Here is an 18546-nt window from a genome sequence, read left to right on the forward strand (position 1 = left end):
GCGACTGCATCTATTAACATTTTCAAACGCGAACTTGTTTGTAAAATTCTTCGAGACTTGAAAACTTTTAAATATAACTTTCCTCTATTTATCAAAGTTTATTCAGCATTCGCATAAGTGTATGATCCCGTTTCGACTTGGCTTACAAATATTATATCTCCGTAAATGTAGCTATCCACATACAAAAAGAATCTCAATCGATTCACTAATTCTGGAGTTATAAGGTAACATCCGGACAGACAGACAGAAAGAAGTTGAGTTCAAAATATGCAGAGATTAACATTTTTGGAATTCTTTTAAAAGTTTTCAAGTGTTCTCCCTCGATGGCATTAAGAGGTGACTCAAAGGATTTCACGTGAAATATGGATTCCAATCAAATCTATCGAGCCGATCTTTGTAGAGGTCGAAAAGTGGTGCGTCGTAGTTTAAATTTGAAAAAATCAAAATTCAGCTGTTTTCTGATTTCTCGGGTTTTTCTGTAAAAACAGTGATATTTTTGCCTCAATTTGTAATCAAAAAATCGAAAAACCATATGCCTATGTATTTTTCAGCTAATATAAATGGGTCATGATAAAAAATCCATGTTACAGTAGAACCTCGCTTATCCGACCTTCGATTAACCGAGGTTCCACATTCTCCAAGACGCCCATCTCATCCGAGCACTCTGCATTGACAGAGGGGTATCTTTGAATAATACGGAGAACCTTGGATAAAATGGAAAAATCCGCTTTGCCTTGTAAGTATGAAATAGTTTTGTGTCGCTACTTTCAATACGCATAAAATATAAAAGTTTCTTGCGATTTTTTTACATTGCAAGATAGAAACGCGAGATTTCCGATTCTAGATTCAAGAGGAGAACATCGTAATGGCTTGAATTGTATATATTTTGCGTATTATCCAAGATTTCACGCGTCCGAAGTAAGTTCTCCCCATATTACCTCGGATAAACGAGATTTTACTGTACAAATTTTTTTTACAACATTCATCTGTTCTTTAAACTTTCTAGAATTTCTCAATCTTGACTCCAATTTCGGTCTCAGACATACTAAGAGTATTGACTTTATGTACCTTCAAACTAATGTATTTGAAATTCCATAAAATTTTGGCACTGGCCTACTCAGTGATTTGATTCATTTGTTTTATCTCAAATGAGCGAATCTGGTGATCACCGCATATTGCATGACCGCGAACTTCAGTAGACGTGGATCACAAGACTAACACGTCCTGAAGAGAGAAGTAGACTCCAGCGCTCGAAACTTCTAGAATATTTGACACCAAGAAATGGACCTAGACCTATCAGCCCTAAGGAGTGAAGGCGATGGGAAGACCTCCGTAAAGTTGGCCCCCCCCACTTGCTCAAACAAATTGGAAAAAAATAATGATTATAGAGCTATTTATGGACTCTGCAGTGCCGCAAACCGCGATTTTTGAGCTCGTTTCTGTTACGAGAAAATCAATTTTGAAAAGTAGGGGGGCCAGCTTACCGAAAAGCTAGCCCCCCCAGATTAAAGTAAATTTGTAAAAATTATTTTGAACACGTGGGAATTACGAGCTAATTACGAGCTCCTGATATACGTTGGAAACAATGTCGAAGAAACTACCCCTATGGATATATCCACGCCCAATCGCGATGAGAAAAAAAAAGAAGGATTCAAAATGATGAGTATTGCATGTTGCCTGATTTGAAAGCTTTTTAATACCAGAGGTGACAATTTTTGATCTCCACCCATTAGTAACAAAAAAAAAAAAAACACCATGCTTAAAATTCATGGCAGCGAATTCTTTTTTATGGCAAAATGTTCAGCGATTTGAGAGGCAACAGGATATACATGATTCAATTTTGGAGCCACATTCGCTTAAGCTGACTTACCGATTGAAGTGTTCTCAGGGTACTTCAATTTGTATCTTCTGCACCTACCTTAATCTTTCACCTTCTGCTCACATTCGTTGGCAATGAACATGGAATCCAGATTTCCCTCTGAATTTGAATAAATTATCCACTTTGTGAGTGTATGTAGAAATTGATTTAATGTTCTTTCGTATTTTGTTCAAATACCAATAAAATGCCCGTATTATTTTCAAGGACTACACATATATTCAATTATTGTCATTATACTAAACTTACATTTTAAATGATTAACAGTTTTATATCAACTGAGTATCGGATACGGTGTGCTTAATATTTTCACGGTTCCTCAGTAAAACTGTTACCAAGCTTCTTGACTAATCTTGAAACATATGTAAACTAATATTTAGATATTTTTATTCCTTCAAGAGCATATACGAGTCGACTGCTAAAGAAGTGAGTGAATTTTGGGAACTTACACCTCGACAACCAATGATTCAATTCGATTGAGGTTTTTTTTTCAATTTAAAAGCGGATAAATCGAGCGTGATTTGTATATTTATTTAATTATAATCAATTAATAGGAAGGATTTTGATTGACAATAAAGTCAACCATTTCACTCGGATTCCAAGTTGTCACTTGAACTGTACCAAAAAATCCAATACTTAATGTTCGTTGCCACGATCCCACTTTTTAAAAAATAAACACATTTATTCTCCTAGATCTACTGCCAACTCGAAATCGTGGGAATCACAAAACATGTCACATAGCGAAATGGTTCACGTTATTTTCAATAGCAATGCTTCTCATCAATTGATTATAATGAAAAAAAAATGTCAATGAAGCCCGATCTACATACTTTTTAATAAAACAAATCCCAATCGAATTGAATAATTGGTTGTCAGACACAACTTCCTAAAATTCATCCACTTCTCGACCGGTCAACTCGTACATACCCCCTTAATAGCGATTGAAAGTCAGTAGTTGATGCGTTTTATGTACCGTAAGTCGATTTTTCAATAACGGCAGGACACGCTTGAATATGCCAATACACCTCATACAGAGTTACAAAAAATATACAATCGAATCATGCATATCCTGTTAGCTCTTAAGTAGCTGAACATTTTGTCGTAAAAAAGAATTCGTTGCCATGAATTGAAAATCAAAACATGTCACCGCTGGTATTAAAAAGCTCTTAAATCACGCAACATGCGGCACTCATCATTTTGAATTTTTCTTTTTTTTTCTTTTTTTTACTCGTCGCGATTGGCCGTGGATATATCCATAGGGGTTGTTTCTATGACATTGTTTCTAACGTATATTAGGAATTTCTAATTAGCTACTAATTCTCACGTGTTCAAAATAATTTTTACAAATCGACTTTACTCTGGGGGGGGGGGGGGGCTAGCTTTCCGGTAAGCTGGATCCCCTACTTTTCAAAATTGACTTTCTCGTAACAGAAACGAGCTCAAAAATCGGGTTTCGCGACATCGCAGAGCCCATAAGTAGCTCTATAATCTATAATGGGCATAGCCGGATAAGCAGGTCGAATCGGCCCCCGCTGAATATTTTGTCGGTACTTCAGGGATCAATTTGGACCCAAATGAAAATAATTCAGTGAAAATTTCAGCTATTAATCTTAAACGGTTTCCGAGTAATTGTAAAAAAACCTATTTTTTAGTATTTATTTTTTTTTTAATAGTAATGTTACGGGGTAGATTGCGTAGGCTCCGATGAGCGGTAATCGGAGCTTACTCCACGCCCAGCCAAGGTGTTATTTGGCTATTGTAGGGTCCGTTCACGTCGACTATGCACTCGCGTGCTACTACTCCCAATGCAGGAAGGGAATGGAATAGAAAGGGATCGGTATTAAGGGAAGGTAAACGATTTAAAGTATATGATTATTTATTAGTGGTCAATGCAACGGAGTCGGTCAAGGGAAAAAGGGTATGGTCTTGGTTTAGAGGGATAGGTGTCTTGCTTGAGTGCTGGGATGGATCTGCGTGCTTCTGCCGGATGTAGCAGGCAAGCTAGCCGCGAGTTACAGGAGAACCTGCTGACTCGCGAACGATAAGGGTAGACTACAGAGCGTAAGGTAACTAAGAGCGTGGGAAAGGAATATGAAGTCTGGAGGACGTAACACGCCCCCCCTTGGGGAAGAACATTCGGTGAGGGTACGAAATAGAATGTTCGGAAGGAAGCGGAAGGCCATGAAACGTAGTGACTCACTTACAGAATATTACAAAGAAAGGTCTTAAAATCTAGCGCCTAAATGTTAGTGCGCGTTTAAGTGGGTTAGTGTACATTTGAATAAAAAAAATTTTATAAATGACATCTTATCGTACTGAATCACTTACAGAATATTACAAAGAAGGGTCTTAAAATATAGCGCCTAGATGTTAGTGCGCGTTTAAGTGGGTTAGTATACATTTGAATAAAAAAAAAAATTATAAATGACATCTTATCGTACTGAATCACTTACAGAATATTACAAAGAGGAGTCTTAAAATATAGCGCCTAGATGTTAGTGCGCGTTTAAGGGAGCTTTCCAGTGTGAAATTTTCAAAAAATCGATTTTTTTTTTTTTTGCTTTATCGAATAGTATACACTCTTCCGAACATTCCGTGAAATTTTCATGCCGAAATTCAGATTTTTTCGGTTACTGTACAGCATTTCTTGGAAGAAGGCAACGGAGCGCTACAGCTACCGCGTCGGCTGTTTGCCCGTGCGATCGTTATTTCTATTGTCTCGTTCCTACCTGCACGTACATGAACTTGTCTCGCCAATTGTCGAAAATGTGAATTCGGACTATTGTATAATTTGGCGTTAATTAGCCGTAAATTAGTCGCGCGACTTATTTTTTTGTCGCAATTTTCAAAAAAAAAGCGGTTGGAGTGCTAAATTCTTGAAAATCAATCAATCACTGTGTGTGGCAACTAGACCCAAAGTACGTATTCTGCGGCAAGCAGATAGTAGAAATCGCTACGCAGTGTGCTGTGTGCACCTTCAATGAAGGTTATGACCCAATTTTAAAAATTTTGGAGACGATGGGATGCACGATAGGGCCGAGCGCCGCAGATTTCGCCGCTAAGTAGAAGAATGCGCGCATCACCCAAGCAAACCGCCGGGCGTCCCTGGATAGCAAAGAGGCGAGGACAGCTCGTCGGACTGAACAATCCATTGAGCACGATCTTTTCGAAGAAGCAGAAGGGATATTGCATGGACCTGGTATCGCTGATTGACCGTAAGTAAACGATTTACCTAAAATTTCCTCACTTGAAACTTTGAACGCGTTTTTCTCGAAACAGCATTTTTCAAAACGGTGTCCAACTTGGAGGGCAGAGTTTTAAAGCTATCGAGTTGAATTTTTTACACAATATTCTTAACGTCATTGTTTATCGTGCTATGGAAGCTTTTTTTTTTTTTTTTTGACATCTTCCTATTTTTTTGTAAAAAAAACTGCCAAAAAAAATGCTAAAATCGATACTTTTTTTTCAAACCGGCGCCATTTTTGCAAAAAAAAAAAAAAAAGAAAAAAGCCTCCATAGCACGAAAGCCAATTATATACCGATCAATAATCTTTTTGTGTTTTTTGTTTCAGATCAAAATTGTGACCCCCAACGTGGACACCATATCCAAGTGCATTTTCTGCAACAATTGTTTCATCATTTTTATAGATATTAATTAATAAATAAATCGATCTTTAAAAAGTTGTTTTGTATTCTTCAATACCCAATTAAAATACAAAAAAAAACCAGACCGATTAGACTATTTTTTCTTTAAAAAAAAAAATCGCGAAAAACAGCGATTTTTGGGGCTGTCACACTGGAAAGCTCCCTTAAGTGGGTTAGTATACATTTGAATAAAAAAAAAATTTATAAATGACATCTTATAAATGTGGTGGTATATATGATAGATATTGTATATATGGTAGATATTGTGTATGTTATAAACGAAACTTATGCAACGTGCTGATGATTATATTATGGCTGCAGATTATTATGGGCAGAATAAGGCAATGAAAGAATATGATTGCTAATAGCGGAGGGCTTAGCGCCAGACTTCGAGTGATTCGGAGCTATTGTTAAGGGTCTGCTCGGGGAGCAATTTACGCGGCCTAGATATGCCTAGTGCCGTCATTTCAATTTCCGATTGGGTCCCGAGTAGCGACGAAGAGCGAGGAGGCAGGTCATCGGGAAATGGTATTATTTCTAGGTGCGGGTGGTGGATGGCATGGCGCATAGGAATTTGGGGTTTTGTACGACGCGGGTGAGGGATATGTCGTGTCCTTCCCAATTTGCAGCAAGAGTACAGCCTTGAGATTTTGCTAAATAACGAGATTTTGTAGCAGAAGAAAGCTACTGAGAGGGACGCGAGGCCGATGCCGCTATAACCAAGGCTGGTAGTGAGGCGGTGCATGTTATCTCGCGTGCGATAATGTGTGCTTAGGTCAGCTGAGCGTTCCAGTATATCATTCAGGGAGACGCTGGTGACTGCAAGATCGTGGGGGTTAATATGCGATGGTGCGCGAACGGGAGGGATGGCAACAAGGGATAAGTCGGTGGAAATATTAAAATCAAGACTGAGGGATACTTGACTTAGATCCAAGGTAACTTTGGGGACGTAGGAGAGGGTCTCGGTAGATTGTGAGCGTTTCGAAGTTTTGAGAGTGACCTCAGAAGTACTAGCCGTACACAGGTCGTCTAGGGTGATAATGCCTGAACCGGAAAGTGTGACACGAGAGGTCTGGTCATTTGGGCAGAGAGTATGAAGAGTCTCAGGAGTGGAAGCTGAGAAAATCCAAGAATTAGATGTTGATAATTCCGTCCAGTAGGTTCCATCGAATGCGGTCAATCTGATATCACATTGTTTTGAAATTTTTCTGGACGGGTTCAGAAAAAGGTCTACCTCGCAGAGTTTGTGAGTCGACGGTCGGAAAAGCGGTTGTGTCAACTTACATATGAATTTTCCTAAGGATAAAATGCATTTACTAAATTTGGATTCCGAGATTTGAAAGTACGACGCTCGGTTAAGTGCTATAGCTATGTAGTCGCTGCCAGGTTGAATGTAAGCGAATTTGTTATTTGCAGAGTCGTATGTCTGTCTAACGGGGACGGGAAGCAGTCGGTACAGGTCAAAAGCCTCGGAGTTGAGCAACGGAATAGATATCACATAAAGCAGTCTGGGTTCGTAATACGCTATGTCGATTTTAGAGATTCGAATCAGTTCTTCAGCGTAATTTGGATCCATTGGAATAGGAAACTCTATTTGTGGTCTGAGTGACTGGATATGTTTAAGACTGGAAATAATTTGTTCTGGTGATAGAATTTTAGGGTGGACGATACCTTTTTGAGCGAAGAGGATAGCGTTTACTAAGCTGGACAGGTCAAGTTCGTATTCGTTCAAGTGTCGGTCCAGGTCAATTAGTCGGTTAAGTAAAGTCGTTCTGAAGGTATTGTTGGCGATTAAGGCTTTTGAAATAGCTGCATCAGTCGAGAGGGCCGTGAGTAATTTATGTTGTTCGCGGTCGTGGCTTATCATGCTGTTGATTTCTTTCCCGTAGACGCCCAACGTTGACTGTACGATATTTGTCTGTTTGTTAAGCAGGGATGCTAAGTGTCTACTGTCGTTGTACAAGTTGTCAATTTGTTGGTTAAAATATTCTCCGTCTTTTACGTCTAGGGTGCCGAATAAGGATTTTGATACGCTACCAATGAAATTAATCGCGCCTCGTGTTCCGCGATGGTGGGCTAATTTAGCAAGTTCGGAGTGAGTGGATTCGCTTGCGCGATGGCCAACTAAATATTCTATTCGGTTTTGGTATAGTTTCATGGTTTTTATTCTATCAGCCAACATTTGAATATGGTCACCGGTGTAACAGTAGTTTTTGGCGACAGAGCATTTACCTTCTATTATGGTTAAGAATTCTGATGTTTGGTCAAGTCGGTCGAATAAATATTGGAGGTCTATGTAGTTCAATAAAGTCCATTCTTTGTTATATGTACGTAGGTCTTGCAATTGTTCGAAGAAGATTCCCGGGTTCTGATTCAGTTGCTTAATCGCGACGTTAGTCGAATCGTCTGTCTTGCTGTCGAGAGCACTGCACCTGCAACGATATGCAAGAGTATGAGACGTAATGTAACGCGATCGCAGGCAATTTGGTAGCATATGGCTGTTGATTTTTTTTTTTTTTTTATTTTAATTGCTTTCTTCTTGTGCCAATTTCAATTTATTGAAATGAACGATTTTAGTTTTTTGGGGGGTAATCCAAATTTCAGCGTTGATATTGTTAATTATACGCTTAATCGTATACGCTCCTTTATAGTGGTCGTCGAATTTGGATCGGGTTTCGTTCAGTAGATAGACCTTTTGACCTGCTTCGAAATTTTGGCTGTTGACGTTACGGTCGTAATACGTCTTGGAACGATGCTTTGCTTGTTGTAGGTTGGACGCGGCGTGTTTTCGTATGCTGGATAGATTAGCGATTAAGTCTAGAAGGAAGGAATCGTAGGAACGAGTATACGCGCTGGCAGGGTTCGCGTCTGTTGGGAGTCTGGCTTGAGAGCCAAAAATTAGTTGGTGGGGGGTGAAGTTAGTACCTTCGTGCTTCGCGGTGTTATAACAAAAGATTGCAAAGCGGATGTAATCGTCCCAGTCTTTACCAGCATCCGTGTAGTGTTTGATGTGCTCAGTGAGAACAAGGTGACTGCGTTCTAGCGATCCGTTAGACTGTGGGCGGTAAGCTGTGGTTCGTATTTGCTTAATTTTGAAAAGTTTACAAAGATGTTTGATGACTGTGCTCATAAAATTCTGTCCTTGGTCTGTGAGTATTGCTCGAGGAGCACCGTAACGTGTAATGTATTCTTTTGCGAATGCTGCGCCTATAGTTTTGGCGGTGGCATCAGGTAAAGGGATGGCGTCCAGGAATTTTGTCAAATTGCATTGTATTGTCAAAAGATATTTGTTGTTCGATTTAGTAAGGGGTAGAGGTCCAACAATATCTAATGCCACTTTGTCGAATGCATCGGCAGGCGTGTCCGTTATCATCATTGGCAATTTGGTTTTTACTCTGACCAATTTTTTTCTTTGGCAACTCTCGCAAGTTCTTATGGAATCTTGGATTTGTTCTTTCATACGGGGCCAAAAATACTTTTGTCTAATACGGTTATATATTTTAGTGACACCTTGATGACCGCCGATCAACGATTCGTGGCATTCTCTGATTATTTCTTTTCGTAAACATTCGTCTGGGATGGGAGGATCGGATTGCAGTTGCGCGAGGTCAGTGGACTGGATGGGGCAGGAGGGGGGATTATTAGTCGGTCGCGATGTACGCTTGGCGGCAGAAAGAATTAATGAGTTGCTGAGGAGAGGGCCTGGGTGCAAAACGAGGGTTTTGGCGCGGGCATCGCTGTGGTGGTTACTCGATGCAGTGGGCGTAGCGTTGGGCGTGACTGTACTCAGTGGCTCGTCGAACTCGTCTAGGGTTACTGTTGGGGGTCTTATCTCTACGGCAGATTCGTTACAATTGAACGCGTACGAGTAAGCTATGCCGTTCTGGTTTTCAACTAACGCTTCACCACATAGAACATTGTTGCCTAAATCGATGCGTTTAAGGTAACCTACTTTAGTGTCTGGGTTCGCAACTATTAGTGGGATGGCTTTCACGGTACGGGCCTGTATTGTAATTACGCGCGTTTTTTCGGGCGCGGACGAGGGTTCATCGAATTTACTAAAGTGGATTGGCAATGAGGATCCAAGCATCACCGAGTTTGAGTTGAAAGAAATAGTTGCTTTCTCTTTTCGTAAGAAGGGCTGGCCTAAGATGCCGTCGTGCGGAATCGGAAACGAGTCAGGGACCAAGTGAAAGGTATGGGATTTATTATTAAAACGTATTTCCGTTTTTGCGATAGTTTGCGTCTTTTTGTCTGTTATACCAGTCAGCGTCAAACGTTCGTCGGTTGTTCGTCGTACAAGGGGCCTAACGGAACTTTCTTTGACCAAGTTGACGTCTGCACCGGTGTCAATAATAAATGTAGATATTTTTATTAGCTCGGGGGTGTCGATCGAAATTAGTGGAGGGTCAGCTGAAGCTGTTATGAGGATATGACTTGAAGATCGGAACGCTAGTTGTTTGCATTGCTCGCGGGCGCGTTCTCCCCGCGGGCGATGTTCCCGTTTAAATGTTTATTTGAGTCTGCATTGCCTTGGTTATTATGCGGAAAGGATCTACATCGGTCTACTGTGTGGCCTCTGCGATTACAATTGCCGCAGTATAGTTCTTGATTTCTGTTGGTCCTGTTGCATTCATCGTGGAAGTGGCCCATTCTGCGACATTTAGTACAATATCTTTTACTTTGCAAACGGTGACATTCCGTGATGGAGTGACCCTGGTGGTTACAAAATTGACAAGTGCTGGGCAGAGCATTAACGTGGTCAGCAGAACTGGTGTTCGGATGGAGCGCTTGGGCGTAGGTTCCGGGTTCGGTACGAGGCGCTGGTTGATAAACGTAACCACGTGTGGGCAATGACATCAGGGGGGGGATAGAGGAGGCCGCGGTGGGTACCTGAGACGGAGGAGCAGTATGGGGGGGTAACGGCAGACACATGGGTGTAGAGGGGGTAAAATAGTGTGCAGAGAATTGCATCTGACGGTTAATTAGCTCGGCTTCTTCACCTTCGGCGATGCTGACGGCAGTTTCGAAGGTTGGTAATGGTCTGATAGTAGCGATTCTCCACTCCAATTCTGGCCGAAGCCCTCTAATAAACGATCTAGAGGTATCCTTCTTTAGATCGTTCAGTAGAAGCGTTGCTAAGTCTGGTGGGTGTTTGGCTATGATTGCTGTGCTTATTTCTTTTGATATTGCTCTTATTCTGCACGAGTAATCTATGATGCGCTCATATGGTTGTTGTGTAATTCTATCTAATTGAGCGGATAACTGGCGTATGGGGATATCCGGGCGGTATGCTCGGCTAAGGGCAGTTATGAGGTCCTCGACGTCATTACAGTTAATGCCTATTAAATATTGAGATGCGGGGCCTGTAACCTTTGATTGCGCAAATTTGGCGAAAGTCATTTTATCCGAAGCTTTTATAAGAGTCTCTACGTGACGTAATTGTTCTACAAATGAGTCAAAGGGCATGTTGTGGCCGTCAAAAGGGGGGATTGTCGGCAAGACATCTTTTACTGACCAAAAATTTGAACCGGTTTCGTTAATTGGTGCCATGTTGATTTAAGCAGGGTATTGCAAGTACAGGAATAAAAATATCTACTTAATACTAAGACTTAGAATAGACTTACAGGGCGAAGGTAAACGCAAAAACAGAGTACAGCATGGTTCTAGGCAGCTGGACGCAGGTGAAACTTGAAGAGGCGATACACGTCATGCGTCGGCACGAGGAGGGTATAGATGAGGTACTCCGTGGCGTGTTGATAAATAAGTGTGGTAATCCAGGTCTTAGGGCGATGTCACTTTCGGGTCCAGGTTCTCGTCTCAACAGGGTTGCAGGAGTCCGAATGAGCGGGAAGGGTCCATTCAATATTTGTCGGTTCGAAGGGTGATGTGTTCAGATGCGGTGTGCGGCTTAACTTGGCTATCGCACTGAATTTCCACTCGCTACACAGTTATTCGACGTCGTACGTATCGATGAATTTCAATAGTACCAAAATGTGACGGAGTTATTGAAATTGGGGACTGTTTGCAGAGCCTGTGTCCGTGGCGAGTTGAATAGGTTCTGCGTGCCTGTCACAGTACTTTGTGGCCCAGAGTTCTTTCGTAACACGGCTATCACTGATTGGTACGGCGTTAGAAATTTTGAGCACTGAACACTTTCGTAGAAAACATGCAGCACTGCACTGACGAGTAGGTCGACGGGCAAAACCGCTGCCACCAAAATGTTACGGGGTAGATTGCGTAGGCTCCGATGAGCGGTAATCGGAGCTTACTCCACGCCCAGCCAAGGTGTTATTTGGCTATTGTAGGGTCCGTTCACGTCGACTATGCACTCGCGTGCTACTACTCCCAATGCAGGAAGGGAATGGAATAGAAAGGGATCGGTATTAAGGGAAGGTAAACGATTTAAAGTATATGATTATTTATTAGTGGTCAATGCAACGGAGTCGGTCAAGGGAAAAAGGGTATGGTCTTGGTTTAGAGGGATAGGTGTCTTGCTTGAGTGCTGGGATGGATCTGCGTGCTTCTGCCGGATGTAGCAGGCAAGCTAGCCGCGAGTTACAGGAGAACCTGCTGACTCGCGAACGATAAGGGTAGACTACAGAGCGTAAGGTAACTAAGAGCGTGGGAAAGGAATATGAAGTCTGGAGGACGTAACAGTAAAATTAAAATTTTTTTTTTGCTGATTTTTTTTTAAATACTTACGAGTAAAAGCTGTGAAAAAAATTTTTTTTTATGATTTCTAGACTAATAGCCGATTTTTAAACTAAAAAACAAAATTACAATTATTTTTTTTTATGCCTATTTTAAAACATGCAATCACCAAATTTGGACAGAATACGTGTTTTATACCCCTCTGTACTCAGGAATTTTTTCAATTTTTTTGGTTTGGTGCAACGTCATGAAAAAAATTAAAAACCAATTTTTTGTTAATTATTTTATATTTGAACTGCTTAGAAGACTACTTACAACTAATTATAAAATGTATTTATTCATAAAAATATTCATCAAAAACGTAAGTGGTCATCAAAATATTTGTTAATATTTTCGTCAATCTTCATCACTGTCTTCATTAATAACTACACAGCGCCCGGTATTATTGAAAATGCGACTTAATTGCATATTTTACTGACAGGATCATACCAGCTTTCTCAAGCAGTGTCATACTTAGCTGAGATGATGGATGAAGATAATAATATAAGCCTTCAGTACGTAAGATCGGCTGAAAACATTCTTAGATTTCAAGTAAGATCTCGGCATATTAATGCAAAAACATATCGCTGCTTCATTGAGTATCATCGTGGCAAAAATGGAGTTAACGGAATTTCTCGATATTGCTGTGATTGTGCCAACGGTCGGCGTACAGTTGGTTGTTGTTCGCATGTAGCAGCTATTATTTATTACCTATCACATGCTAGATATTTATCGAGAATTGTAAGACCAGCAGAAATTTTAAGTCGCATTTTCAATAATACCGGGCGCTGTGTAGTTATTAATGAAGACAGTGATGAAGATTGACGAAAATATTAACAAATATTTTGATGACCACTTACGTTTTTGATGAATATTTTTATGAATAAATACATTTTATAATTAGTTGTAAGTAGTGTTCTAAGCAGTTGAAATATAAAATAATTAACAAAAAATTGGTTTTTAATTTTTTTCATGACGTTGCACCAAACCAAAAAAATTGAAAAAATTCCTGAGTACAGAGGGGTATAAAAGACGTATTCTGTCCAAATTTGGTGATTGCATGTTTTAAAATAGGCATAAAAAAAATAATTGTAATTTTGTTTTTTAGTTTAAAAATCGGCTATTAGTCTAGAAATCATAAAAAAAAAATTTTTTCACAGCTTTTACTCGTAAGTATTTAAAAAAAAATCAGCAAAAAAAAATTTTTAATTTTACTATTAAAAAAAAAATAAATACTAAAAAATAGGTTTTTTTTGAATTACTCGGAAACCGTTTAAGATTAATAGCTGAAATTTTCACTGAATTATTTTCATTTGGGTCCAAATTGATCCCTGAAGTACCGACAAAAAATTCAGCGGGGGCCGATTCGACCTGCTTATCCGGCTATGCCCTTTTTCCAATTTTTTTGAGCAAGTGGGGGGGCCAGCTTTATGGAGGTGATGGGAAGTAGGGTGGGCCCTTCCTTCGTCACCCTCCCGCCCACTAGAACTGTTAATCATGATACACCATTGCTGTAAAATTTAAGATCAAAACTCTGACGAGAACAGATAAAGTGATATATCTATTCAAATATATGCCACCAAAGATATTCATAAACATAAACGTTTCAAAAAGAAATCAATATTATTCATGAACAGTCTTCTGTTTTTTTAAATGAGATGGATCATCAAAGTTTTCAGCTTTATGAAGCAGTGATTTCAATGAGATCCCACTTTTTTTCATCTTGAATGGTTTTTTGCATGGAATTCAATGGAATAAGAATTGCAAACTGAATAATTATTGTAGTGCCTTAGAATTGTGTTTTTCGAATAGTCCACCTCTGTATGCATATATGAATGAATAACACATTCGCAATGGGTAGGGGTAAATTAAGATCTGAAAAGTTCCAAATACGCAAACGCCTACTCTATAAGATCCTGAACGTATAGAAACTCAAGATATAAAAAAGTGCAAACGTAGAAAAATGAAATACATAAAACCAAAACATAGAATTGTCAGAATTGTACAACATTTCTATTTATTATGCTGATTCTATATCACTTATACTTTCTATACTTTGACCTTTCCGATTCAAATTTTCTATATTTTGACTTTCTGCATTCTGAAAATCATATGAGATTTTCGCATCCTTGATAATTCAGTATTACGATACATTTACTTTGTAAACGTTCTATATTTTAACCCCCACCTATATGCAATTATTAAACAAATTACAAAAAAATAAAGTTTTACCAATTGACTATGATTTTTACTCATTAAAAGTACAAAAAAAATATTAGCACTTACTTGAGTACCTCAATGCGGAAGTTTTACGGGATTTGGAATATGTCAGTTTGAAGACATGTAAATTCAATATCTTGAGAGACTCTGATTGAGAAATTGGAGTTCAGATTTGACAATTCTAACTAGCTCCAAAAACTTATGAAACAACGAGTATTTTCCGATTTTCGAACACGATTCATCTATATTAACTGAAAGATATATACTCATATGCTGTTTCGATTTTATGATTATGAATTAGAGGTGCAAGGAACACTGTTCTTTCAGAAAAACCCAGGATATCAGAAAAAGTGCCAAAAAACGTTATTTTTTTTTTAATTTTAAGTATGACGCATCACTGTTTTTTACTACCACCAAGATCAGGTTGATAGATCTCATCAAATCCTATACCTCATGTGTAATTCAAAGAGTCACCTCTCAATGCCATTGAGCATGAGCACTTTGAAAATTTTGAGAAAACAAAATAAAAACTAATTCTTAAAAATGGTAAAAGATTTTTGAAATTTTAGTCGTCATTGACAGGCTCCATTATTTTTTTTTTTTTTGTTTGGATTAGTATTAATATTTATCAATGTCCATGACAATGTTGGACAATTTATTGTTAGATTCATCTGTCTTAACAGAATTAAACGATTACAAAAACAAAAAATCTGAAATAGGAGAAAGCCAAAAATGCTACTCTAGAAATTAAAATACAATTTAAGAACTTAAACTAGCCAAAACAAAACCAAAACAGTCAAAGTAAGCGAAACAGAGAAAGAATAAACCCAAGTAAAGCGATAAAGAATAAGATTACAGAGAAGCAAAGTAAAAGTACAGAGATGAAGGTCAGGTTATGTAAAATAAAATTAAAAATAAAAATAAATATAACCACACAACTTAAAATTCAAATCAATGTAATAAGTAGTTAAAATAGAATGAAGCATTCGGGTTAGACTGCACCCTGTCACGCATCCCCAGCGGCTAGCAGGTAATTAAAAAGACCCTGTGTAGCCTTCCAAGGAACTGGATTCCCTCAACTCAGTGGAAAGGAACTCCCATAAACGCAACCCTTCAACCGGAAAAGATCGCCGATACGATTCACTTGCAAACCGCAGAGTAATAAAACTGCTCAAGCAGAACCTGGTCAGGTCACGAACTGCAGGTCCCTAAAAAAAAGTTCTCAGGAAACCTGGTCTCCCAGATTGAAAAATTATGAAAAGCAGAGTACCCAAAAGATAAAGCTCGCGATCCTGAACAGAACTAGCGAGCCAAGCTTTCGATGGTAAGGCGTAATATGCTTCCTCCTTGCCACATTGTGAACAAAGTATATGCATGAATTAAGTAGGTGCTACAAGCATGCAATCTACACCCCAGAGAGATCGTTATAGACAATAGACAATTGTCAAGAAGGTATTGTGAAACAAATATTTTGAATTTTCTCCATATCTAGGAAATTGGAAGTACTGAGGGTCCAAAAGTTTGGTTTTGATAGTTTCTCAAGATCACTATTAAAATGCCATGAATGTGCACTTGGTAACTACTAAATGTAAATTTACCTATCTTAACCTGCATGAGTTATAACCTCTATACAGGTATACGTACGTCGCTATTACATACTCATTCTGGTGATTTATACTGACGTATAAAATGTAGCTGATAATACATACCTCGGCCAAGTTTTTTATCGATTGTACTTTCCAAGAGATCGACAATTTGATCCTCTGTGATTTCTTTCTCCTTTTCTTTTGCAGGAATAATTCCTTGCTTTCTCAAGGCATCATTCCACTCGGTATCTTCGTTTGGGTCTTGCTGAAATGTTAATTAATTGCAACTATACATCTCATTCCAAATCAAAATTCTTCAAGCGAAGGACGCATTTAAAATCGTACAGATAGAAGGTGAATAGCAGAAATAATACCATGTACATATCAACCTTTTATGTTTGGTAATAGGATCTCATGTTAATTTCAGGTATGTAATGGGGCAGTGTTTTTAGAAAGAATTTAAAACATACATGTCAAACACACAACATGTACATTTGCTATGTGACGAACGTACAATCGTTAGGTCCAAAAACTGCCTGGTATGAATGCGATGTTGTCACGTTTGAGTAGTTTAAATGCAGTGATGCGAAATGGCCATGTGTGAAATATCTATGATATCACGTATATACCTCTGAATAGTATTTACAATTCTTGTTTTGAGAATGACACCAAATAAGGTAACACTCACTGATAGGATAAAAATACCCTTGCTTATGGAAATATCGCTAGGGTTATGATTCTTGAATTTGTATACTTACCATTTTGTATTGAAAGTAAGAATATTAATAATTAATAATATGAAAATACAATTGTCTATAGAATTCTTTTAAGAGTACGTCAAAAACAAACTTCAGTACTCCACGCGGTGGCACTGCTTCGCACTGCTCGCAAGCTCGCATATACATATGTATAGATGACACGGATACCTTGCGTAGCATGCACGGTCTTACATACAGATCTGGCAACGAAGCCAATTTTCTACAGAGCGGCGTGGGTGGTTCTCTTGTTGTCCGTAGTTTTTAGTGTTTGAAATAGCCGTGTCGCAGCGCTGCTATCTAGGGATGTACGTGGGGTAGGGATGAAAATGTGCCACCGAAATTATATTTGTAATGAAGCATATAACCTAAAATTAGCGCGTGCGTCATACTCACGGTCTTACATACGCGTGAAACGCTGTTGCGTTTTAAAAAAAAAAATGGTTAAACCATGTGTGGTATCGTGGTGTGAAAAAATTATCGAAATTGGTTAACCAATAAAAACAACACCGTTTCTTTAAACAACATACGTTTATTTCATTTATTACCTTCGTAGATTTATTATTCGTACATACACATGAAATTTATATATTTTTTTCCTTAAAATGAACGATATTGATATAGATAATTTGTTTATATTTTTTTATATTATTCAAGTTATAGCCCTGCTTAGGGTTTAATCAAGCTTGGTGGTTTATTCGGTTAGGTCACTGCCTGAATTAATTCAAACGCAAGCGATACAAGTATTCCATAACTTGATAAGTAAACCATAAATTTCCATAATGACGGCTAAAAATAGAAAACGGAGATGATACTCTTTGCCTCTTATTCCTAACAAGTGATCAATAAATGTGAAATAGGAGTTTAATTGCAACTAATTTTATTTGAAATTACTTGAAATATATTTAAAGGTGTTTATTTTCTCAATAGACCGTTTACAGGGCACTAAAGGTTGAATAATAATTATTTCAGAGTCAAGACGGGCAAAAGCGTTATTTGATCGGCCAGAACTAAGTTCTAAAAAATGGAATATTTAATTGCGAGAAAAAGAATATTGGTTCTGAATTTCTGAGACAGCTTTTGAACGGGTAGCGTAGTGTGCAAATGACTGGGTACCGCAAGACTAGGTAGAGCAGGAATCTACACTACAGGTGGGATCTGTGGTATAAGCCGACAGAGCGTTTTAGAAAGTGAATATTTTATACTGGTGATAAAGGAATTTGAAATGTAAGAAAGCATAAGGATTGCGCCAAGAGACTTGACTCGAAAACAGGATGTCAAGTCTAGGGGCACGATCCGAAAGAGCGTTTTGACGCGTGGTGCCCTTATTTATAGGGACCGGTAGCTATGTTCTTCTAATCCCTTACTCTAGTTTTTTGTGGTACACTACGCTTCTTTCGTCCTTAGAGCATATACAGTATATGTTCTAAGCTTCCGTCGACTCGAGTAACTAGCTAAAGCAGGTCTATAGGGTTGTCGTGGTGTGGCCTTCGGAATGCGTATGAGTTTGATGATTCATACTGGGTGCCTTCCATTTACTGACTCAGATCGACTTGTGTCGCTATTTCTGATGTAACCGGCCAATCTGGGCAAAGGAATACACCAGAAATAGCGACACAAGTCGACTAGAGTCGGTAAATGGAAAGCACCCACTGTGTTGCGTTAAGCCGCCGTCCCATAGTCCGGAATTTATTCCGTCTCCACGAACCCGGAATTCAGTGACTTTTCAAGCCCCGATCAGAGGCGTTCCGGACATTCCGTTCCGTGTGCG

General features: G+C 38.9%; 1 protein-coding gene across 1 annotated transcript in view; it reads right to left on the reverse strand.

The window, feature by feature from the left end:
* Nucleotides 1-16958, reverse strand: part of LOC107227352 (viral IAP-associated factor homolog) — a 35870-nt gene extending 18912 nt beyond the window's left edge. Inside the window, exons 1-2 of the mRNA XM_046745398.1 lie at nt 16779-16958; nt 16144-16285 (exon numbers count right to left, since the gene is read on the reverse strand). Of these exons, the coding sequence (XP_046601354.1) occupies nt 16144-16285; nt 16779-16781 (145 nt within the window). The 5' untranslated portion in view covers nt 16782-16958. The remainder of the gene's footprint in view (nt 1-16143; nt 16286-16778) is intronic.
* Nucleotides 16959-18546: the final 1588 nt, after the last annotated feature.

The sequence above is a fragment of the Neodiprion lecontei genome, chromosome 1 (assembly GCF_021901455.1).
Source record: "Neodiprion lecontei isolate iyNeoLeco1 chromosome 1, iyNeoLeco1.1, whole genome shotgun sequence".
Lineage (NCBI taxonomy): Eukaryota > Metazoa > Arthropoda > Insecta > Hymenoptera > Diprionidae > Neodiprion > Neodiprion lecontei.